General features: G+C 41.5%; 1 protein-coding gene across 2 annotated transcripts in view; it reads right to left on the bottom strand.

Annotated features, from left to right (window-relative positions):
• Positions 1-25,671, bottom strand: part of SCAMP1 (secretory carrier membrane protein 1) — an 82,230-nt gene that overhangs the window by 39,592 nt on the left and 16,967 nt on the right. The window contains exons 2-3 of one of the 2 annotated variants that reach the window (XM_019482161.2): positions 20,867-21,131; positions 18,319-18,396 (exon numbers count right to left, since the gene is read on the bottom strand). In XM_019482161.2, coding sequence (XP_019337706.1) covers positions 18,319-18,396; positions 20,867-20,869 — 81 coding nt within the window. In that variant the 5' untranslated portion in view covers positions 20,870-21,131. The remainder of the gene's footprint in view (positions 1-18,318; positions 18,397-20,866; positions 21,132-25,671) is intronic. The other variant, XM_014594782.3, reaches the window with a different exon arrangement.

The raw sequence follows: 25,671 nt of genomic DNA, 5'->3' as shown, positions 1-25,671 counted from the left end.
AGCCAGGTGTTGCTGCCTTGCAAAATGAAGGTCTGTGAAAATGCAAATGTGTAGCAGTGAAGATCATGATAGACATTGGATTTATGGGACATTATAACCTGCCTGTCATCTGATAGCCCCAGGTAACCTGTTTGCATTTTACTAGCTACAGTCTTCTACCATCACTTCAACATTCTCCCCTCTCCTCCCCCCCAACCTGTCCTCATACCTATTGTCTCCCATTCCTCTGATCCTCACTGCCATTCATTTGCATTTTCACAGACCTACATTTTGCATATTGGCTTCTATTCTACCCAGGAAAGCACACAAGTCGCCAGCAGACTCTCTCAATGCCTGAAGAAGTGTGTGCCCAAAAACTTGCAAAGAACAAATTTTTTCCAGTTCTTAGCTTTCACTCACTTTTTACTAGGGAAAATGAGATCAACTCTTCTTTTAAAAAGAACTCAGAAAGAGCATAACAGGTGCCAGAATATTTTTGACACTGGATTCCTGTTTGAAATATCTGGGTTCATCTTCTGAACATGTAGGTGTTTGCACACATTACAGTGCTGATATTGAGCAGCACCCCATGGCATCCTTAAAAGGACCTCATGGCATGCTGAAGTGCTATGGTACTCTGGTTGAGAATCACTGCTGTAAACTAAACCAGGTCTCTCAGCCCTACCATGTTCCTCCATTTCTACTTTAAACACAACTCCCTCTCCCAGCCCCCTCCATATACACCCTGTTAACTGACGTGGTCTCTGCCCTACTAAGTCCAATTCCCCTATCATACACATGAGGCTCCCTGCACACATGTGGGAGCAGGAAGAGAGGCTTGGACACGGAGGGGCAGAGACTCTCCTGAGGATTAGGCTCAAGGTTATCTGCAAAATTTAACTCTTGTTGAATTCTGCATTCCATACTGCTTCCCCAAAGGGACAGCAAGTGTTACACATTATTTGGGATATACACTGAGCAACTGAGACCTTCTGAGGCCCATCACTGGGCACCATGATTTGATTTTCTAGGTGCACAAAAACAATCAAAGTTCTGCACCAAATTTCAAGGCAATTTGAATAAGAATTTGGAATTTAGAGCACTTGGAATTGACCTTTAAAACCAAATGGAGTTTTCAGAAATGTATAAAATGGCCCATTCATCTCATCCACATTAGGCACATACCAAGGAGATGAATATAGCCTGAAGCAATAGCTGTGAGGAGAGCACTGCTCCATTTATCTCAGTGCGTGTTCTTACCAGCTGTGCTTGCCAGGCCTCCAACTTGCGTGTCTTAGGCTCCCATCCTATCCTCATTTCCTCACCTCTAACTCGGAGCTTTTTGCTGCACGCCTCCAGAACATCTGTTCTTAACTCAGCACAGAGGAAGGCAGGACTGATTGAACTGTGTACAGGGAAAGGGATTCAGACCTCTTTTCTGGACCCCTATGCTGTGTCCAAGCAGGTTTTTAAAATAAGAGCAAATGTCTGGGTTTTCTGTTCTCCTGGGATGGCTGCTTGGGGCTGGGAGCAGCAGGCAAGGTGATTGGCTGTTGAGAGTCATGTGCTCCCTGCACAGGCTCTGGCAATTGCGGGGGGATGGGGAAAGAGTGAGTAAGCCAGCAAGCACACACACAGAGGGCTGCAGGTCAGGAGTGAGGAGCACTGCTGAAGCTGGGAGTGGGGCAGAGAGCTGCAGATTAAGAGTGAGGGGCATGGGGGACAGGACAGGTGACTATGGGTTGGATGTGCAGGGTACTGGCAGTGCCAGGGGGCTGTGGGGCACCAGCAAGGGGTGGGGGGCAGGGTACTGCTGTTGGGGAGTGAGAGGCACTGGCAGGGCTGGGGTCAGTGGGTCCGGAGTAAGGGGCAGCAGCAGGGCTGAGGGTGGCTTGACAGTGAGGGGCAACAGAATGGGTGAGGGGGGCATGCCATTTCCCCCACCCCCCACAGGTGTCCCTTTATTTGGACCTGGAAATATGGTAACCCTAAAGAGAACAAAGGTCCCCCCCAGAGGCCAGCACATGTTCAGGTTAGAGAGGGACTCAAACCCTCTCCCCAAAATGGCAAAGCCTCCTACATCCCAGTTTGCACATGGGTCACAGGGCTACTCCCCTAGGAAGCTAAGATCTTGTCTAAATGAGTATATTGGAGAAGGCAGTAACTTGGACAGCCCCAGAAGACAAAACAGACTTCAACTGATATGAGAAGATGGAGGGGGGCTCAAACACACTCTAAGGGTCAGCAGTCTCTCAAATCCTGACTCTAATGAGGCAAGATAGGCCCCCTAGATCCCTAGCTCATATGAATGAGCAGGAGAGAAGCTCATCAGAAACGATCCTTCCCAGACCCTGACTTTCAGAACAGGGACATGAAAGAGATCTGGACACTCGCAAAAGGAAAAGGCACCCCAGAGCTCCCAACACATGCTTAGGAGAAGAACATATGGCTAACTAGCAACCCCAGCCTAATCCCCCCCAAACACCTTGATACCCACTCCCAGATTACCCTTCCCAGTATCCTACTACTCCCATCTCCCACCTCCTGATCTCAATTTCACTGCAACCTGAGCCATTCAAACACTTCTGTTTACCTATTCTCATTTCTCCTCCCTCCTTTCACCAGGGCCCCAAACTTCCTGCCCTTGCTCAAGTGATCTCAGATTTCTCCACAACGTTTCATCCCTTAATCTACTTTTTAATGCAAACGCTTTCATTTGCAGTCTCTCTCTTCTGAAAAGTTTTATTCTCTTTCAAATTTTCTACTGTACTCAGACTACATTTTTCCAAAGTAAAAGATTTGACAGAAGCAGATTGTAGCAAGGGCTGACCTTTAAACAAAGGAGTTGTCAGATATGTGGCAGATTGTAGCAAGATGTTGTTTCTTCCTGCTCCCTACCTCATATGCCCTTTTTCCTTCAGAGTTCAGGCAAAGCTTGGAACTAAAACTAGCTGGAGGTATGTTAAATTTAATGGCTAATGCATTCTTCTACAACCCATCCAGCTCACTGAATCGGATTGGTTAGAAACTTTTTGGACTACTAAGCCCATGGATGCCCTCGCAGTAGTTTGGTCCGAGTTAGATATGTAGTTATCTAGGAAGCTCAGCTCTTTGTAGCAGTGTTTTTAAATTTGTTTTATTCAAAAGGCTGTATCCTGGGATTGCTTGCTCAAGTGATCCTGAATTTGGAACAACCTTACTCCGCATCCCTAGGAAAGACTGGGAAATTTCAGGTAAAATTCATGCGATTGCTTGGATTTTGAGCACTGGGAGTTGACCTTTGAACTAATTCCTAGTCTTAAAGCAATGCCTAGCAGCAACTCAATTTAATGCAAATATTCCTTAAAGCTATGATATTTTTAAGTGTAAGTGTGTGTTGCATGTATTTCCATACCATGAGACTTCCAATAGAGCTTCATTTATGTTGCTTTAAAATACAACATATTTGCTAATCACTTCAAAAAAAGACTATTTAAAAACACAAAGTAAACTTGTCCTTATCTTTACAAGAGGACCAATGATTCTAACCCAACAGCTAATTCTAATTCCTTGTTCAAATTCATTTATACTACCCACAAGAACTCTGAAAAACGTAGATATTTTGGCCTTAAGTCTTTCCCTCTGCAGCAAGTACAATTGAGCTCACTTATTATTTAAGATGATACAATATTCAGAAAAATATTCAAGTAAATTAAATAACAGTTACTATTCTAATCTGATATTTATACTGCACAAGGGACTGAACTCAAAGGATCTGAAGAGGCATACTGGGTATCATAGCTTACTTGCAAGTGTTGGTTTAAAATAGCTCTGTGTAAACACTTCAACACAGAGCTTTTCTTACTACTTCCTGCATAAATTAGTAAATTTCTTTTTCTAGTTTACCATGATGGCTCTAGACAGATTTACACTGAGATTCAAGTACAACTACTCAAAAGATGTCAAACCTTTTAAATCACAGCGGATAAACAAGCCTAGGAGAGGTCGAGGGGAATCTATTTTAATGTAATAATTCTACATTGGATTGACAAGTTTATATGGATTGTAAAAGGGTAGCCTTAAGAATATATTATTGGAAGGTACAATCTGACTTCAAGCTAGTTAGCAAATAATAACCATTCTAGAGTCCTAACTAAGATCATAGCACACAACTGAGACAGTTCTGACCATCCCACCCCTGCAAAATAATTAAAATATACTAATCAAGACAGTATCACTATTCATGAGCCCAAGCCCCAACTCTAGTTTATAACAGTGAACATTCTACATTTAGTGCATACAGATTTGGAGACTTTTTAAGGTAGTCTGCCAGCAAGATACTGCTGTACAGGAACCTGTAAGAGTTTCTCTTCCATTACTTCGGGTTAGTTCTTCCTGTTATACTACATAGTGGTTTCCAAACTAGTATTATCTTGATTGTCCTTAATTTTGAGAACAGGATCTCTGTTCCACTAGATAGCAGGTTATCATCAGAGTAGGCTAAGCAGTAAGTAAAGAGCTGTTGCTCTGGGATAAGCAGGTAAGGTGTAGGACTGCCTTGAAGAGGCTTTGTTTTGTGCTAGTGACTTAGGGTGGCCGATTGGTGCTAGACTATTTGCTTCATGCCTAGTGTACATCTTCAGGTTCTGGGAGGAAGTAGCAAAGCTGAAGTATATCAGTAAGTAACAAAAACAAATAAAGCAAGAATATATAAAACCAGAAACTGTCTAATTAAGTATCAAGTTAGTTGTACAAAGCATGTTCAAAATGAGTCAACGAAGCAAAGCCATACAAGCATACCAATACGCCACAGTTCAGTCTTAAGTGGTGAAACAAAATATTATGCGCTTGGGTTGAACAGTAGTCTGGAAATGCATATTAAATGGATGTACCATCGGGGACCGAACAGTATGACAGATACTTAAAACGAGGGGGCTTCTTTAAACAGATCAGGATACATCAAAAACAAAAACAAAGCTCAGCATGCCACAATAATGCATTCTAAAGTCCCCTTAGAGCACAGAAAATAAAAAATTAACTTAACTAGACTTAACTTTATCTCCTCAATAAAACCTAAGCAACTGGATTTTCAGGATGGTCTCAGAAGGAACAGCTGACTGAAGAAAACTAAGCGACATTAGCTTTATTTCCTAAGGATATCTTCATAATATGACAATTCTTGCACAGATGAAATAAGACAAAACCACTCAGTCTATTATAATAGACATCAACAGAAGCAGAAGACATAGAAAACTCCAGCTGGCAAGGCAGGCAATGGCAGATGGAGCAGTTTCAAAAAGTAGTGGGTATATGTTCACAGATATTGAGCAGCCCTTGACTTGTATTTGTGTTGTTTTGATACTTGATTTACACTGGATTTTGTATTTAGAATAGATTTTTAAAAGGAGAAAAGATTTGACAGCAGTTCCTTAAGTCAATGAATCTTGACACTTAGAAGAAAAGTTATTTTAACCTTGACCCATATCATATAAAAAGGGGCCAAGAATTAAATTTAGTTTTGTACCAAAACATCCATATCAAAGATATCTATTAAAACACTTATCTTCTAACTATTTAGTAGGAATATTACAATGAGGGAATATTTAAGTTTAACTGTTGGGTCACTGATATATGGGTTGAAATAGAAAAGGCTGAGGGAGATGCTGCCCATTTCAGTTTCTATCAAACATATCAAAGAAATTTAATAGAGCTAGCTGAAAGTTTCCCTTTAAAAAGGGTACTTCTTGCTGAACAAAAGTTTACCAAAAAAAGTACTGTTTAGGATTCTACATTTTCTGTTAACACATACACACAGAAATTTGCAAAAATGTTGCCATAAAACCTAAACAATTTAATCAGCCAGCATTACAATTAGAACATTTCAAACCATTGATGGGCTTGAAAGAAAACAGGAAGCTGGAAGACTATAATAAGGCTGCCTGGAAAAGTAAAGCAGTGACAGGCTGAAGGACAAAACAGAAGTTCTCACTGGGAAAAAGATCTACACTGATTCACTGTAATCAAGTTTAGCATATTTAGTTCACTTTATTTTTCAGAGTACAAGGCAAGCTTATGGTTCCTTTATATTTTCCTCCAACTTTTCTTAAAAATCTGGGGTAACATTGCAGTCTTATATGTTCAATAATTTTGCCATAGACTTCAATAGGGCCAGGATTTCACCCCTCTAACTCTTGCATAGAGTAACCTTCTAAGCAGTGAGGGTTTATTAAAATGGAGCTGACACAGAGATCTTAACTCTAGCTTTATGAAACAAAAGGGCAGCACAGAGGTCAATCTACTTGTTAGGATATCACCAAAGGGAAAAATGAAAAGGTCTGTGGAGACAGTTTTGATAGGGAAAGATGTGACCCTTAGTTTACTGCACAAAAAGGAATACAATTAGATTTTCAAATGCAACAGCATTTTAATATACATTGTACTATGTCTTGTAGAATGCTGGTAAAATAGTTTGTTAGCATTGATACTAAAAAGATTTCAAGTTTGGAACAATTATACTGTGTACAGCCCATGTGACCAAGTTTCAAGGACTCGGAATCAGCTGGAAGAAAGACAAGGTAGGATCGCTTTGTTGAGGCCACTGTGGTTTTAAACCCTCTCCCAGATTAATAACGTATTATAAAGCAAGAAGGGGTAACAGTGATCAGTTATAGTCTTCCTCTGAAAAGCACATGCTCCCGTGAACTAAATTTCTGCTTCAGGTCCAATAACTGGATTTGACCTAGACTAGGGGTAGGTGGGCAACCCCCAGAGTATGGCACGTGAAGGCATTCTGCTTGTCATGACAGCAAGGAAGGGGGCAGGGCTATGCTGCCACAATAAGGATAAGGCTCCTCATGACTCCCCCACTGTCTGCCCCTCGCACACCAACAAACTGAGGTTGTGGGTATTTTTGGCATTCTGCCAAAAAAATTGCTGACCCCCTAAACTAGACAATAGTAGTTGGGTTTTTTTTAAAAAAAAACTAATACTGCTTTTAAGAAGTTTTCTAGTGATGGAGAATCTACCACAACCCTTGTTAAGTTGTTCTAATGATCGACTGGCTTTAGAAACTCCCACACTCTGAGTTGATAGGGGAGTTAGTGATTTTTTTTTTAAATCTTTTCAGTTTTGAGCCCTGCTGTTTTATCTATGCGTGATAACAGAAGACTCCTAAATCTAGCAACTTCTCTTGATTAAGTAAACAAAGTTAAAGTCCACAAAGAAACCCGAGTATTTCAAACCCAAACTCATAGGCGCTCTGCTATCTAGAACAGAATCCTTAGCGCTGTTACATGCCTACATTCCCTGCACAATATATAGGATCTGTTTGACAAAAGTCCGCAAGTGAAGCAGGAAAACAACTTAGCAATGAATGGATCTAGAGCATCACCCCTCCAAGACAGCTAGCCACCCATCTCTGTTCAGGATTCTTAGCTGTGAATCCTCTGCCAGATATAATGTCTGGCCAGATAAGTGCCTTCTCTCAAAAAAGAGATACTTCCACATACCCAACAGCCCAGTACACAGACCTAGGAGATGGAAAAACTGTTTTTAAATCCCTACTATGTCTAGTTTAAGACCAGGACCTGAACCTAGGAGTGCCATAATGACAAATCTATTGTTTAATTTTGACATAAGTTTCCTTTCCTCTCCCCAATGGCAAGAGGATATTAACTCCAAAATAATTAAATATTTACTGGAGTGGGGACTTGAAGCCAAGTAAGTATTGCACCCAACATACTATAGGATCTCGCTGACCCATTGATAATCAAATTATACAAGCTGGAACAGCTTCAATACAACTCGCCAAAAAATACCCAAGTCTGGTAAATATGGCACTTTCCTGGAACAAGGCAAACTTAGGTCCAAAAGATCTGTTCCAAGTCAGGCAGGCTGAATTTGCAAGCAGGTCTCATTTTTCAGACTAAGAGACAAGACACCAACACGTGTACAAGCCTTATCTATCACCAATCTGTAGACACATCACAAGAACACCTACTGGACTGGGTTCTACTGCAGCACATACAGAATTTGAGAATCCTGATAGGGCTTCAGTTCTGATATCACTGCTCTGCTTGGCATCTAACTGGTTCTGCACACACTCAAAAGACTTAGGCAGGTACAAGATAAGGCAGAAGATGATTGGGGGTTTTAGGTTCTCAGTGATCATACCCCACCCAGTCCCCCTGCAGTTCCAGGCTTTGTAGAATGTAATCAAATGATTACATGGTTTATTGCCCATTAACCTTTGATAAGCAAAAGATGTAATTTCTAAAGCCTATCACTAAAATATCCTTTAAGTCATTCTTATGGCTCATCTTTGAAAACTCCTAACTTTCCAATGTTTTTCTGCTTCAGCAAATGTCTGCACCAGAACTGATGTAGTATTCTAGCAGCAATACAATCAGTCCCAAATCCACACACTCCTAATCAAGATTCCCGTTTATGCATCCAAGGATCATAATAGCCTTTAACCACAGCACTGCAATGCAAACTCATATTCTGCTGACTATCCACCAAGAACCTTCACTCAAGAGCCTGGCATATCAAAAGACCCCAAATCCAGGCTAAATTATTGCGTGTCATGTCTTCTCTTCATCCACTCCCAGAGAAAACTGCTGTTCTGGATCCAGATGTTTGGCTATAGATTTTCCACAGTACATAGTTAAAGTAAAACCGTAATTCATCTTTTAGTAAAGGTGTTTCCCAGCCCCTGAGCTATAAGTTAACATGATCTATAAATGTAAACAGGCTAAAGTCAAATAAAATAAATCCTCTCTCCCCCCAATAATTAGAACACTAAATATGGGAAAACTTCTTTCCCAGCTGAAGGGTCCTGGATAATATTAATACTACTTTCTGAAGACATTTATCCAAGAAAGAATGGAACCAAAAAAGCACCTTTGGAAAGAGAAGAGTGTGTGGGTGTGCACACACACATCTGAAGGGGGCAGGGCATCCATTTTGTCTACTTTTTCTGTTCAAAGTATTGTTTAATGCAAAGAGAATACTAGCACTATCAGGAGGTAGAACAGGGAGCCAAGGGCTCCCATTTCTTTAAGGGAAAAGCAGCCACAAGGAGGTCGGGGGGGGGGAGGGGGAAGAGGGAGCTGTACAGGGGAAAGACTGCTCATTATGGGCTGGCTACAAGATCTAGGACACTGAACCTTGGACTAGGGACCTAATTAGAGGAAAGGGGCCACAGCTGGGAAGGACTTAAATAAAGCTTCAATAAAGCTTTTGAAGCTACAAGGGCCAAGCAGTGCAGAGGGGTGAGGGACAAATGCTGAAGTAATAACTTGTATAATCTGAGATGCATGGGCATAGCTGTAGGGGCTGAAGGAGCCACACATGTAGCCCTTAGGGCTGGTAGGGCCTGAAAAAGAGCAGAGACAGAGAGAAAGAGACACCCCACAGTGACCAGCCCTGGCAGCAACCTCCATTCATTACTGTCCTTTAACATGAAGGTGTGGCAGGAAAGTGAGTCAGCTGAGATCCAGGGAGACTTGAGTAGAGGCTAGACAGGACAGAGGTGGCCACTCGGCAGCCCTCAGAATCACTCCTGGCATAGGAGGGTTAATAAAAATGCAGACTACTTGTTTTATTGCACTGACCAATACCCAGTGCAAGTGGTCAGTCTCACGCTTGATCCTGCCAATTTTGTTGGTTATTTAGCCCACTGCCTACCAAACTGGGACATGGATGATGCTTGCTCATTCAACCACACCTGGAAAAGGCTAAGATGATGTCATCTTGGTGGAAGCACCTCAGACCAGCATGGTCAGGATCTTACCCTCTGACTATGGGGTTTATCCCCAGTTGATTAAAACAAAAAAAGATTTTGGCTGAACACATCTGGCCAGTGGGTTGAGGTTACCACCGTGAAAGGTAGACCCTTGCATGAAATCGATTACTGCAATTCATTCAACATAGTATTATACTCTGGGTCATTTCCAAAACCAAGGCTGGTTCAGAACACTGAAATCACACTCTTAAATGACGTCTTTTGGAACATATCATCAGTGCTCCATGATCTGAACCGTCTCTTCTCTTTCTACCAAACTATCAACTGAATTTCAAAAAGATGCGACTAGATGGAAGCAAGTATCTGTAAGATAACCTGTTTCAGAGTTAAGGGTTTCTACAAGTTCAAAATCCTGAGTCTACTAACCTTCAGGCATGTTTGTTCACACAAGCTGCAGGAGGAAAGGAATTTTTTTTTTTTTTTAAGAAAAAAAAAAATCCTTTAAAGAATTGCAGAGAAGGGAAGTTTGAGGCTCTGTTAATAGGGTTTTTTTGTTTTGTTCTTTAATTTTATGGCAGGAGGGCCCAGTGCCTGGGGTTAAAAAAAAATTATTTGTAGTAGTATGCAACTGTTACTTCCATATATACATGGAAGTAAATATACTTTTGGAAAGTGCACATAATGTGCAATACTTTATTATTTCAACAAGCTATTTTTCTGCTGCTTGCATTACAGAAAGGTTTTTGTCTAAGAACTGTCAGTAGATCTCCACGAACAGCAGCAGGATGTTCAAAGAATTCCTCAACAACAGCTCTTCTTCATTAAGGAGAAGTACCAACTGCCTAGTCCCATCCATTGTTCCTTTTCCTTTTGGAAGTACCATGGCAGAAATACAGGTGCTTAGACATAGCAATTGTTAGGGCTAGGATGCTTGGAAGAAAAATAATCAGTTATCGTACCATTCATTAGGAAATATGTTTGGTTCGAGTGTTAGAATAAGAGATAACTGAAATTCATTAAAATAAAACTAGTGACAAGTGAGTCCTAAAATTTGTTTCCTTTTTTCATCATATGCCTTGTATTAGTTGTTTTTCTACCTAGACTTCAGATTAAAAAAAGTTATTTATTGACAGCCTCAAGCTGCTGAAGTAGTGAGAATACAGGTTGGAAAGTTTGGGGGGGGGGGTTTGGGGGGAGGGGGGGCAGGAGGCAGGCATTATTTAAATGCAATGCATTTCCTCCACTGACAGGTAAGTCAGAGTTAACAGCTGATGTGTGTTCTGCCTTCAGCTAAGCATAAGTGAAACCCAACAAAACTATGCCAATATTCAATGTTCCAAGTTATTTCTCCAGCAGATACCTGGAGGAACACAACCCTGTCAGCGCTTATAATGAAGAAATACTAGGTTTTTGTATACAGGAGAAACAAAATATAGCCTCTCCCCTACCATCCCACAATTAGTTCAAGTGCAATTCCTGTATGTCTGTCATACAGCCCTAATTTAGCCAAGACTACTCAATGAACTGGTTCATAGTGAGCCTGCTGACTGCAAGTGAAGAAAACCTGGAGGATCGATCTCAAATGAAAAACAGGTCTAGGAAAGGACCAGCTAACACAAAAAGCAAGTAAAGGTATCATGAATATTAACAGCAAACAAGTCAGAAGTGCTGTTTCCTGAAGGTGTTCCGTTGGGCACTAATGTCCCATTATCAATATCAGATAATCTAGACTCTGTGGTAGGTCATATATTTGAAGACTCATTAGGAACCCCATTTCTCATGCAGTTGTGAAAACTAGTATGAAAAAACATCCATGAAAAAAGATTTCCATTCGGTACTGGTCAACCAATCAATGTAGGTATTCTTGAACTAATCTCCTGCAGGATGTTAGGCAGCTGGGACTGCAATTTAACTCAGCCCATCATCATCTTATGCAATGGTAGGGATTTTCAACTGTCCTACTCTTTCAGGCCCATGGATTAATGTGTGCTGCTGTCAAGACAGATGCTTGAGTCTTAAGACTAGCCTCTGCCTTGTGTTTCTTACTAGGCATATACGTAAGAGGATGATGTTTTATGGTCCCTCTCATAATTTACAGAGCTTGAAGGAAGTCTAGGTGTGATCTAAAACAGCCAAGTTATTTTCATGCATTGAGCACTTGCCCCATTTTGGGAGACAAACCTATCAATAGTGAGCAAAAGTATTCCTTAATCCATTTTTTATTTTCTGGTTTAAAAGTCATCCATTTTCTAATACACTATCACTACCTGAAATGTGAGGACAAAGCAAATCTAGTGATAAACATGTCAGTGAATCTAGGAAGACAGACCCAATTAACAGAGCTGGACAAGTCTTGACACCAATGTAGCTTTCTTTCTGAAGCTAGACTGGTTGATACAAAGTTCTTTACATGATCTTCATTAAACCCGCTCTGGGCACTGGGAAGTCAACTAGGTCACTGCTAATGGGGGTGGGTTTTGCAGTCAAAAACTCAATTGCATCTTCTTGCAATACTGGAACACACAATATCACCAGAATAATGATTACAGGTGGCTTTGCTAACATAAGCACTTGTGTATCAACAAACACATTCACCTCCAAAAAGAAGGAAAAAAAAAAAAGAAAGATGTATTCCATCACTAACTTCACAGTATTATCTTGCTGAAAACACTATTGGTTCACTCTGTGTTGCCACCACAGAGTGGGGAAAAATGCATCATAATGGTAAAAGACTACTAGAGTTCCATAACCAAAGAATATTATCAACACTTTCTGGAGTTATTTTTCCTAGAAAGTCTCATAGACCCCCAGATGTGGACACTGGCATCAACTAGATCTGTCACCCACAGAAGAATCCTTGGGAATGTTTTGCAACTCACAGTTCTCATGATGTAGACTGTGACAAAGACCATACACTTGTGTACAGAAAAACAAGATTTTTGCTAGAAAAATCTGAAAAAATGTTTGCTGTACAAAACTGTTTGCAAATTATCATGCATCCACATTAAACACTATATAAAAAACCAAAGAAAGAACTTCACTGTGAATCTGAGTGAAGTTGTCATCAATTGTACCATCCTTGAACATGGATCCAATATAAAGCACACACAAATCAAATATCTATTCAATTGCCATACATTTCAATTAAAAAAAAAGTCTGTACAACAAAAAACTAAAATTGGCTGAATAATCATCTGAAGAAACTCTTCCAAAAAGAGATGGCATGGTCTCCATCACAAAAAGAAGCTCTCCGAGACAGAATTACTGATAGAAAGAAAGATGCAATATCATTGTTTCTGAGCATTAAATGAAGTTTCCAGGCTCCAAACCTTTGCAGAGTTTGATAAATAACTATTTGTAAATGATATTGAGAAGGCAATCATCTCACAAGCACTAGGGAAGGGTACAGGCAAGGCAATAATAGTGAAACTTGCACAGGTTGTACTTAAACATTAGTATATAATATTGCTGGTGAAAGAAGGTACTACAAGACAGGATACTAACATCATAACATTGTATAAAAATAAAATGTATGAAGTGATTGTAATAATTCAGAAGGAATCCATCGCTCAAATGTTGCAGGCAAGACATTCAACAAGTCATTCAAGAGACTGGAAGTTCTTGCTCAGTATACACACTCAGAGTCAGTGTTCTGCTGGCATAGAAACAACAACTACTGATGCGGTCTTTCCCCCCCACATTTGTCTTTCTGGTGCTGCAGAATAAACACCCAAACAAGGTAAACCTCTCTACATGGGTTTTCTTAGAACTCAGTCTTGTGATTTGGTCAGCAGAAATAGCCTTTTACAGTTATTGGAGAGAATTGTCTATCCTCCACTCATCTTCAATTTGATTCCATAATGGCATGAAAAACTTATTCAGTATGATGGTGATCAATCTGGTAGTCTTGAAATTTAAGGATTTTCAGCAAGAAAGCTTGGCTCTAACACTTCAGCTCCTTTTCTTTGCTTGTCACACTATCCAGCACTGCAGGTACACATATGCCCATACAAGGTCAGATGGAAAACTAAGACTGCATATCCAAGTTGAAATTTTGCAACAGGCTTATGTTAGTCTGAACATATTACAAGCTAACAATCAATATGGGGAAGTCAAGAATTATGGCAAAAACTTCTAACTGTTCTAGAAGTTTCAAAAGATGACCCCATGCTAAAAGTAGTATAAAGATCTTGTTACCAAGGATGGACTGTATTGAATGATTTCTCACTAGTTGTTGAGATCATTTCTTGCAATAAAAAGGCAACTGCCATTTCAGCAAACTAAGAGTGCACATTTGTATGTGTTAAATTGTTCACATGAATTGCTAATATACGTGCATCAGCCATACATTTGGAGCACATTTTATGAATGTTAGTAAAACCAACTATTCATGAGCTGTGCTCAAATCAGTTGTTTTTCTGTTCTTAACTTCAGCAGCATGTTATAAGTTAAAAGATCAAAAGATTTCAAGATATTCAATAACTCATTTCTTACCTAAACTCAGAAACATGCACGTCAGGCTCATTCTTTAAGATCTCCACCCCCTTGGTACACATTCTTACCAAAAAGTACAGTGTAATTAACAAGCAAATCTTAAAAACTCTCCTGAAGCCAAATTTCAGTCACTTGAGAGCTCTGTGGATTGATTAAAAACAAACAAACAAACAAACAAGCTGACTTAAATCAGCAAGCCAAAAAGCCCAATTTAAAAGCACTCTTTTGTGGGGGAGGGGGGTTAAAAAAAAAAAAATCAGCTTTCCCATTGTATTTTTTTTTTAAAGAAAGATTATTTTTCATTTGTTAATATAACAATTAAAACACGGCAATTTACAACTAAATACAATTTTTTATAATAGATTTATTACATGTTTCCTAGGTACACAAACTAGATATACATATTAAAAATACATAGCTTAGCATATTTGGATTGTTAGAAATCTTACATTTTAGTACGCTATAAAATGATTAAGCATTCCTTAGTACCTAGATTAACTTTTTGCTTGTATTTGTACCAAACTGCATTAAGTTGGAAACTTGGTAGTTTTCCCCTCCAGTTTCCAGGTGTTGAAATCAAGACTAGTTTGCACTCCACAGAACATTGTTCCTTTTCTGACACCATCTTGAGCTCAGCATTGGTCCTTTGTTGCACTTATTGCTCCTTACTCTGCTCTAGCTCCCTTTCCCTCCTCCACAGAAGAAATTAACCAACCAAGAGTCCTACCTGCGATAAAACCCACCACACCCTTCACCCTCCCTGCATCCCGCCCACCAACCCCCCCCAAAACAAACAAACAAAACAAGCAACCAAAACCTTCCCCCCTAAGCCACAATTTCTGCTGGCCTTTTGTGCTGCAGTATTTTAGTTTAGAGAAGTAGACAGTGCATTTGAGAAGTTAACTTTACATCTGCGTACATGTACAAAAGGGACAAAGAAAGACCATTTAAACTGAAGTACCCAGAGGGAGAGGGTTGGCAGTTACTGAGCAGATGGTTGTTCTCCCATGAGCTAGAGACTAAGCCTACATTATGAGTGTAAAATCATGAGCAGTCAGTTTGAGAGCCGAGCTAACGAGAGCTCTGGTAGACAGAATAAAACAGGAGTCTGATACCACCTAGGTGCTCAATAGATAATCCTGATCAAGAAGCACCCATGAGTTTTTTTTTTTGGCCGGGCGGGGGGGAGGAGTGACAACCCCCCCCCCCCCACAAAACAGTGCTTTACCAAAAGAGAAATCATGACGGTTTGGCTGGCGTGCTTCTCACGTGCATCTCATGTTCTTCAGCAGGGCTTTTTGGCACTTTTATTTAATAGCTGATTAAATTGGCTATTAAATAAAAGCGCCAAAAAGCCCTGCTTAAGTGTGTGAGGTATACAGAAGCTGGGCAAGTGAGGTCAAACTGACTGTTCCTCTTGTGGGCATGTACTGCACTTGGCACAGGGGCACATCAAGCTGAAAGTAGAAATCTATTTTTGGGAGGTGGGGTAGGGTTCTAGGTCTTTAAGCACCCATGGTGTCTGCTGGAGTCAGAAGGCAGGTTCCAACACCTGTTATTTACTGCTGATGATTTGCATCTAGTAGTATAGACCTTGCATCCCTTCCTTGCAGGGTTAAGCCTCCAGGTACATGAAACTGTTTCTTCTTTTTTTTTTTTTTTACGTTTGACCTAAAAAATTAGATTTTTTCCCCCTCATTCTTATATCTAAGAAAAAACAGCCTTTAACCCCAGTTTTTAGTAGAGGCTCACCAACTTAAAAAGTTAACATGTTAACAGATTATACTAAATTTATACTTCAGCCTGTGCTGTATTAAATCTTAAAGTGAAATTTGAATTTATGTTTAAAAAGTAAAAAAACCCCAAAAAAACAAACATACCAAACATTTAGCTATAATTTAAATCTAAAAAATCCAAATTTAAATAAAACTTTAGAAATCCAGGGGTTTTTGTTTTGTTTTTTTAAGGGATGTACCAATAAAGGTTTTTTGGGCTGATACCGATGGCCAATTATTGACCAGCCGTATCGACCAATATGGATCTAACTACTGATATGGAGAGCAGCGTCCAGCTGGTAGGTCTGTTGGAGGAAAGGGGTGGGGGGCAGATCAAAGCCCCCACAGTGGAGGAGGAAGTGGGGTTGGGGCAGGGGTAGGCTCTGCCTAGCTGCAGTGGGCTGGGGCACAGGACAGAGATGGCTGCTCATCCAAAGGGTGGCTCCCATTGCTGCACACACCCCCAGGGGAGGCACGTGACCCCTGGATCAGTGTGTGGGGCAAGAGCAGGCTGCTGCTGCAGGCTAGGGTTGTAGCTGCTCCAGCCTTCATCCAGCAGCTGTGGTCAGGACAGGGTGGGCGCTACGGTGACTTCTGGGGTGGCTCTAGCCCACCTCCCAGTGCTGCTACCACCTGCCCTGCCCAACCTGAGCACAGCCACCAGGAAGAGGCTAGAGCAGCTCCTGGCCCTGAGCCCACAGTGGGCAGCCCAGCCCTCACCCCATGCACAACTCTGGGGGACATGTTCCCCCATGGTGAGCACAGCAGGAGCTGCCCCCCCCACTCCCTCAAAACCCCTTGGGCCAGCGACCCAGGCTGCATCCGGTGCCCTGCCCCACACCAGCTGGGCAATGCCTACCCCAGACCTACCCCCTCCCTTACTGCAGGGACCTCTATCTGTTCCCCCCACCCCACACCCCTTCCCCTCCTCCCCCGCAACAGACTTCCTAGCCAGAGGCTGCTCTCCAAGCTGCCAGGCTACACCCCTGGCCATGAGCATATTGAGGCTCTGTGCATGCACATGGCATTAAAAACAAACAAACAAACAAACAAACAAACAAACCACTGTGACATGAGCCACATTAGCCAAAAAAAAGCCTACTACCAATAAAGCCAATTTTCCTTTCATTAGTGCCAATATGATATGAATCAGTGTCTCAGTGCACCTCTATTTTTTTTTTTTTTAAATCATCAATTCTTATTCACGCTGCACAAGGGGTAAGCCATACTTTATCCTCAATTCAGGAAAATAATCTTCTCGGAAAAAGGCATCGAAGCACCCATTTTAGTGTCACTGAAGACATATGAACCTAGCAATCTCATGATGATGCATCACTAAGGGACTACTCCTGTTCATTTATAGCTCTCAGGAGGTGCATTGATACATCGGCCCCATATCAGATCGGCACCAGTGTAGGGAAAAAATGACAGCATCAGAAGTCTGGCAGACAAGGTTCCTTGGGTGAAACTGATATCTTCTATTAGACCAACCCAAATAGTTGGAGAATAGTTAATAAGCAAGCTTTTGGGTTCAAATACCCTTCATCAGGCTAAGGAAGTTTCAGCAGTTGGTGTGTGCTCTTCTTGGATGGAATGAAAAGTAAAGAAGCCAGAGACTACACCCCTGCAGCATTGGAAGTCGGGTTTTTTTTTTGACAGATGTGGCCGATAATGTGGTCACTAAATGCCCCGAGCATGCACACACCTGCAGTATGCAAGCAGCCAGGAGCCCAGGTCCCCCTCCCAGCACCACCCACTACAAGTGCAGCCTGGCCCAGCTCCCCCCACCACAGGGAAAAGCCCTGGGCAGCCCCTGGCCCCAGCCCTCAGCAGCAGCCCACCCTCACCTGGTACACAGATCCAGGGGCACATGCCCCCTCCCCCCCCCCCCCCATGCCCTCCCAGGGTACATGCAGTGGCGGGAGCCCCTCCCCCGGACAAGCTGCTCTCAGCTCCATCCTGCACCCCACCCTGACTGAGCAGCACCTGCCCCAGCCCCACTCCCTCCCTCACTGTAGGGGACTTGATCTGCCATCCACACACCCTTTCACTCCCACGCCTTCCCCCACACCAGACTTGCCAGCCTGATGCTGGTCTCCAAGCTACCTGGTTGCGTATCAAAACTGGATCAGTATCAGCTGATATGGCTCCTTAAACCAAAAAAAAAAGTTTCGGCCATCAATATCAGCCCATGAAATCTCTATCAGTGCACCCCTAATAGCTCTTCCAGTTCCTCTAGTTAATTCTTCATACTTCCGGTTGTGCAGGTTCTAAAGTCTATAAAACATTTCCCCAAAAATCAAAGACTTAAAATCATTCACAAGATCAGATCACAGGTGTGCTTACTGTTCTGGAATCAGAGAATGGATTGTACTCATCTAGTCCTGGAGGAACATTTCTTGTCACCTGTGTAACTGAAGGATCCTAGAAGAGAAAAATATGAAATGTGTTATATTGACTAGTCAGTAGTCAAAGCTATAGGCAGTCAGTATAAGAAATCAGCATTTGCATCATTAGAATGAATTTTGTCTCAAACTCTTTCAAATGGTTTTCCACAGTGTATGCCAACAGGATTGATCTGAATTTGTCTGCTACGCTTCCAGAGTTCACAATGATATTCAGGTTAAAAAGGCGAGATCAGGAGGAAACTAATTGCTAGACATATCCTATTTCTCTCACAGTCCTAGTGTTCTAGTCACTTCAGTGACAAGTACTTGTGATCTTTTGAAATTAACATCATTACTTTCTCACAGTAATCTAATCATTTCTTTTTTGGAGAGACCCATTTTTACTTGAAACATACATTAAGAACACCCCCACTAATATCATATCAACATTAGCCCGATCACACTGGCCTGCCACAGATAAAGCCTATTTATAGAGATATTATCAATGTAAATGTAGTCTGAAGACATACAGACTAGGGCTGGCAAGCCAGGCAACTGACTGCATATTTTTGGATCAGTTAAAGATCACTCAAACATTACAAGAAGGCTTTCTGCGATTATACCAACTAGGGATTTAGAGTAGCATTTAAAAGATTAGCCATTTAAACACTTCTAATTATATTGGTTAACTATTTAACCTATAACACATACCTATTATGGAGGGCTAGGGACGGGGCGGGGGGTGCTGCAGAGACTTGGGGCTCCTTGCTGCAAGGCAGCTTCCCACATTGCCTTTTTGGGGGGTTGTTTGTTTTTATAACTTTCAGTATTCCAAGCCAAATTAGCCAAAACAAATTCCAAATCCAGGAGTCAGTCCAGAACCTTAAGTGGCCCTACTACTGGCAAACATCTTCTACCCCGACCTGGGGCTTCAATGTTTCCAAAACCTTTGGTGGGCATCCTACTGGCAGGCCCAAACCCAGAAGCTTAGGGTTCAGATGCCCCCAAGTTTTGCTTGCCCTCAGTCATAAGGCCGCAGGACCAAGCTAGGGAGAAGTCTCCCCTTTCCATAAAGTGGTCATAAAGTCAAGATGTTCCCAGTCCAGTAGTGAAGTGGGAGGTTTACTATACAATACCTTGGCAAGTACTATCCCTGTGCTAGGACAGCAGTCTCTCTCAAGTGCAACTAGGAAGACCGCCTCAGTGGTCACCGTGTTTCCCTTGCCAGGCAAGCACAGGACTATGGTTGATCTGAGCCAACAAGAGGCCAAGAAGCTCCCTGTGCTGCTCGGCGCCCAGGGCCCAGTGTCTTGCAATTAAGCAGCCCACAGCCAGGTGCTCAGCATGGACAGGCAGATCGTGCAGCATAGGTGCAGGAGGAAGAGAAGGGGAGGGAAGAAGAGCACTCTCCTCATCCACTGTGGCCAGAAACACAGAGCCAAGGCATAGGTGAAGGGAGCACACTGAAACCAAGCCAGCAGCCGAGCCCATGGGCCTCCTTGCAGGGCCTCCCACTAGGGCACCTGCCACCTTCCCACACGGCTATGGGGAACATCACTACTGCCAAGAAGGGAAATGAAATCTAGAGCAGTAAGTGAGCCAGGGAGGAAGGGATGGAGGCAGAAAGACCCCACTAGCCAACACCCACTTTGCTTGCCCCAGAGTGGGACACACAGGTGGCAAGCAGCATTCCTACTACTGGCCATCATGCCCTTCCCCAGCTCCCCACTTTGGGAAGAAGGCCAACTTGGCTCTACCATCTCTTCCCCCTACCCCAGCACTTTGATTTATATGGTCCAAACTGCTGATGGAAAGGCAGGCAGCACGCAAAGGTGCACTAGTTTAAATGTTAACTGTATTGCATTAATGGCATAAATATAATCATGTAACTGTTTAACTTTTCACAGCCCTACTAGCCACAAGGATAAGTGGGTGAAGCAACTGGAGCTGAAGGGGGTGGGTAGGAAGGAAACAAGTTGTGCTAGCCCAATAGCTTTTTAATTGCGTTTTGAACAGACATCCAATTGTTTGGAATCTTCCAGATAACAGAAATTTGACTGTTTTTCTTTCCGGAATAATCTAGAAGAAACTAGTGAATATAAACCACCTTACTTATATCAGATAATATTTCCACTAGATTTAGTTATTCATTCTATTTCTTACACATTCAGTGACTTCTTCAGTGTTGGTTTTTGTAATTTTTTTTTTTTTTTTATTAAAATGGCTTTAAAGTTTCAAATTGAAATGTTTTTTCTTTTTTTTTTTCCTCTCTTATTTAGAGGAGTCAGCTTGATTTTAAAAAGAAATGAATAGCAAAGGAAAACTTAGAGCTTGTGTATGGAAATTTTATTTAAAAAGGAAGTGCAAGGGCAAGGGGGGAAAGCAGTGAAAGGTGGGTGTAAGTCACATATTCACAATTGCAGAACTCACATAGAATGATAAAACACTACTTAAACTCTTGAGAAACGTGTCCAGTTTTAGTAAGAGAAAGATATCATCATCATCACCATTTCAAAAAGCTGTTTTCTTCCACATGTATAACAGATGCTTCTTCTGATCAAGCTCTAAGCATAGAAGATTTCTTCTGATGAAGACATTATGGCGACAGGAACAGAAGAAAATACTGAAACTGAGGCTGGCCGTCTTCTGCTTTTTTCACCTTCGAAATCAAATTCTGTAAGCAATTCTGACTTTGAAGCTTTAGCTCAGCAGCCTTCCGTTTCCAAGTCTTCTTCAGGCCAGTCCTCGGGCATCAACTTGAGAAATCTCCAGCTTCACGGGAAACACCAAGTAGATCAAAAGTCACAATCAAATATTTTAGAATTTTTGGACAGGATTAGTACACAAGAAACGTGTGAACTTGATTGGACGTTTGCTAAAAACTGTATATGCAAGCAATTTGCTTTTTCACATAGTAGAAAATCCCTACATGAAAGATTTTTTTTGCCAAGCTATGTCCAATCTTCATTACTAGACAGAAAACAGCTTGCTGGACACAGTAATGAAACTTTTGGTGATTGCAAAAAACGGTCTTATTAAAAGAAGTCTCATGCATCTATTGTATTAGATGGTTGGAGTGATATTCAGAATGAAAGAATAATCAACTTCATGGTGACAACTTCCCAACCATTATTCTATAAATTCTTAAGCATGACAGAAGAAAACACAGCTGAGTACATAGTGTTACAGTTTGAAAATGTTATTCAAGAACTCAGTCCTGAAAAAGCATTCAGTTGCAACTGACAATGCTGTAAAAATGAAGTCTTCTTGGAATACCGCGAAAGAGAAATATCCTTATAGTCAGTTGTATAGTTGTCCTGCTCACACACTGCAACTTTTTGTTCACAATTTTTAAGGTTTACAAACACTGTATTCTCATCACACAAAAAAGCTGTCAAGTTTTCAGAAATAAAACACATGCCAGCTGCTGTGTTTCTGCATTCCCGAAAACAACACTGCATACTTTCTATATTGAGCTATAGGATGTGCTTCAACAATCAAACATTTGCAACAAATTGCAGATTGCAAGAAAGCTTTACAGCCAGCTGTTGCAGAAGAAAATGTTGTCAGTTTGAATGTCTTGTGGACAAATGCAAGACATTTTGATGGGGATGTCTTTGGGGGAACAAATCTAAATTTTTGTCAATGTTAAAACCTGCTGCCCAAATTATATAAAAGTTTAAGGACAACAAATGTACACTTACAGATGTCAAATGAGTACCCAAACATTTAGCATCATAAGTGACATTTGTAAGCATCTCCACTTTCAACATCTGAGAAAAAATAAGTGATGGAGAAAGTATGTCAGCTGATCGCTGATGCACACAATGCAGCTTACTTGATGGATGCATGATACCAAAGAGAGAAGTTAAGCGAAAAATTTGATGTAGCATGCAAACCAATAGTGAACTTGGCCTAATTTAAGTAATTTCTTGATGACCAATCAAATTACAACAAATTGGTGGAAATTTGTCCTTAGTATTCATTAGTGATTGTTTCTGATATCCTGTTAAAACTTCAAAGCTCTATTGCTTGAGCAGACTAACTGGTGAATGCGGGACAACATTCATAGCAAGAACCAAAACAGGAAAGAAACAAAAACTGCTTGGAAGATGGCAATCCTACATCATAATCTAAGGTTAATGAAAAAATCCGGACAAAAGATGAATATTTTTCAAGTGTGCCTTCCAATTCAGAAGCAAATGATACTAAAAAGAACAGAAGTCAAGAGGAAGATGACCAACTAAAAACCAAGTGAAAAAAGATTTAATGTTGAAATAAATTTATTTCAACATTATATAGGAAATGACTGCTTTTTAATGTAAAAGATATTTGACCATATATGACAATTTTTTTTATTTTTTTTTTTTTAACCAGTATCTGACCAGTCAACTGACTGGGTGAACTTTTGATTGGTCAAATACCCAACCCTAACAGGTGCACACAAACCCAAAATATTTCTAAAAAATTATTTCAGTGTTCAACGAAAGAACGATCATTTGTATCTTTGAAATTTCCAAGCACCTTTACAGATGTTGCTGAAAATTTTAAAGCTAGCGTTTTACTGATATTATTTAAACAGATGCAGTTGACTACAAGATATATAGAACAAGTGGTTAGTATTAAGAATGTTTCAAATATTTTTGCAGTTTTAGAATAAAGCCAGCTTTCATTTGTGCTTAAAAAATAAGATGCATGACGAATAGATGCAAGGAGGTGATACTTCCCCTCTACTGGGCGCTGGTCAGACCGCAGTTGGAGGCCTGTGTGCAATTCTGGGCACCGCACTTCAAGAGGGATGCGGATAACCTGGAGGGAGTCCAGAGAAGGGCCACTTGTATGGTTAAGGGCTTGCAGACCAAGCCCTACGAGGAGAGACTAGAGAGCCTGGACCTTTTCAGCCTCCGCAAGAGAAGGTCGAGAGGCAACCTTGTGGCTGCCTATAAGTTCATCGCGGGGGCACAGAAGGGAATTGGTGAGGATTTATTCACCAAGGCGCCCCCGGGGGTTACAAGAAATAATGGCCACAAGCTAGCAGAGCGCAGATTTAGACTGGACATTAGGAGGAACTTCTTCACAGTTCGAGTGGCCAAGGTCTGGAACAGGCTCCCAAGGGAGGTGGTGCTCTCCCCTACCCTGGGGGTCTTCAAGAGGAGGTTGGATATGCATCTAGCTGGGGTCATCTAGACCCAGCACTCTTTCCTGCCTATGCAGGGGGTCAGACTCAATGATCTATTGAGGTCCCTTCCAACCCTAACAACATCTATGAATCTATAAAAAAAAATACCAAAACATCTGTTTCTCCCCATTTGCTTACATTATTATATCCTGAGCTTCTTACAAATACTAAATTAACATTATCCAAGAAGTACTCTGTCATACAGCTGGTTTATTAGAGGAAAGACCTGACAGGGAAGGTTTTGAAGGGGTTGGACAGATAGGGAAAGTGGAATGTAGTCCACTGAGCAATAGAGGGGATGAAGCAGGGATACAGACATTTAACTTCATCTTTAGTTTTCCCTGTCCAGATCTCTCCCTGAAATCCTCAGGCAGCAGCTGCTTCTGAACTGCACCACAGAAAGCAAACTACAAGGAACAATTTTCCCAAAAGGCAAGAGTACGTTTGGCGCACAGAGCTGGAATTTAGAGGGACAAGTCCCAAGTTTAAACTATTAAATCAGAAATTTTAAATAAGAGTTTGAAGTCATTACAGAGCTTATCTGAGGGCAAAGAGGTTTTGTTTTGCTGTGTGTCCTGGAGCTTCTTCACAGAAAAAGGCATTCCCCTGATGCTAGGGACCAAGAGATCTGCTTCTCTAGGAAAATAAATACAAAAGCAAAACAAGACTAAAGCTAATTACCTAAAATCATGATTAAAACTGGTGCAGGTTATAGGTGACCTGCATCATGTGGTCTCCATAATATATTTTTAATTATATACAGTAAAAGCTGTGCTATCCAGCATGTTACAAGCTGGCATGCTCCACTAATCAGCATGCCAGCTTGTAAGGTAAAGTGAAACTGGAAGTGCCCAGTGTGACACTTCCAGTTTCTCTGAGCCCCCGTTGCTCAGGGCAAAGCAGCCCGTGCTGCTGAGCCCCTGTGGGAGGGGTGGTGGGGCACCCCAGATGTGGCATGAGAAGCGGCAGCTAGGGCCGCTCAAATAACCAGCATATTTTGTTACCCAGCATCCCCCCGTGCCCGGGGGGATGCCAGGTAACAGAGCTTTTACTATAATAAGTTTTGAATATATTGCTCCAACTAGAACTTCAGCATCCCTTAAATAAAATGCTTGCATAACTCCTTACAGCATCTCCACTTATCTCACTTACTGCTGAATGCTATTAATCATAGCGCCTACCAGCAAGAAGAGCAAAAAAGATAAAGCACTTCTCAAGGTTCAAGCAGAGATCATACAAATACAACCTTTACACTAGATCTATGAATGTGAAGACAGGACCTGAAGGAAGTCTGGAAGAACAGTTGGCAAAATGAGCACTTGCTTATATATTTGAACCATTTTAAAATGAGGAACTACATTTTTTATTTTATTTTTTAAAAATAAAAAGGCTCAGAAATACTTTTAGGGCTGTTTATAGACAGTGAATTCTACAATCCTTGTACTATTCTGAAACTTTATTTATACCTGCACTTCACCCTCAATTAGTGGAAAAGCCTTACATACATACAGACAAGGTTCCTTGGGTGAATTTGGTATCTTTTATTAGACCAACCCAAATAGTTGGAGAATAGTTATTAAGCAAGCTTTCGAGTTCAAAAACCCTTCATCAGGCTAAGGTTTCAGCAGTTGGTGTGTGCTCTTCCTGGATAGAATGAAAAGTAAAGAAGCCAGGGGCTGGGCTGGGGAGTCAGTTGCCAGGCAGATTGTATGTGTCAAAAATCCAATGTCTGTGTTTAGTCCCTGATCTCTAGTATCCAGGAGGTTGATGAAATGGAGCTCATAGGCTCCTCTCTGGGAAGTGTTGTGTAAGTTTCCCTTGAGGATCAGGACTGAGAGATTGGAGAGAGAGTGGCCCTCCTGTGAGGGATGTGCCCCCACCGGTAATTGGGTATTTCTGTCTTTGATAGATTTCCGGTGTGCATTCATTCTGGTGCGCAGTTGTTGTTTGGTCTCTCCTACATATTTTCCATCAGGGCATTTGGTGCATTGGATGAGGTATATTACATTTCTGGAGGTGCAGCTGTAAGATCCTGGGATGCTGATGGCTCTGTTGTGGGGTGTAGTAATAGTGGCGGTAGTGGAGATGTGTTGGCAGGTTTTGCATTTCTTGTCCTGGCACGGTCTGGATCCT

Source organism: Alligator mississippiensis, chromosome 3 (genome assembly GCF_030867095.1).
Source record: "Alligator mississippiensis isolate rAllMis1 chromosome 3, rAllMis1, whole genome shotgun sequence".
Taxonomy (NCBI): domain Eukaryota; kingdom Metazoa; phylum Chordata; order Crocodylia; family Alligatoridae; genus Alligator; species Alligator mississippiensis.
Note: the sequence above shows the minus strand (reverse complement) of the source record. Positions and strands in the feature narration are given on the sequence as shown.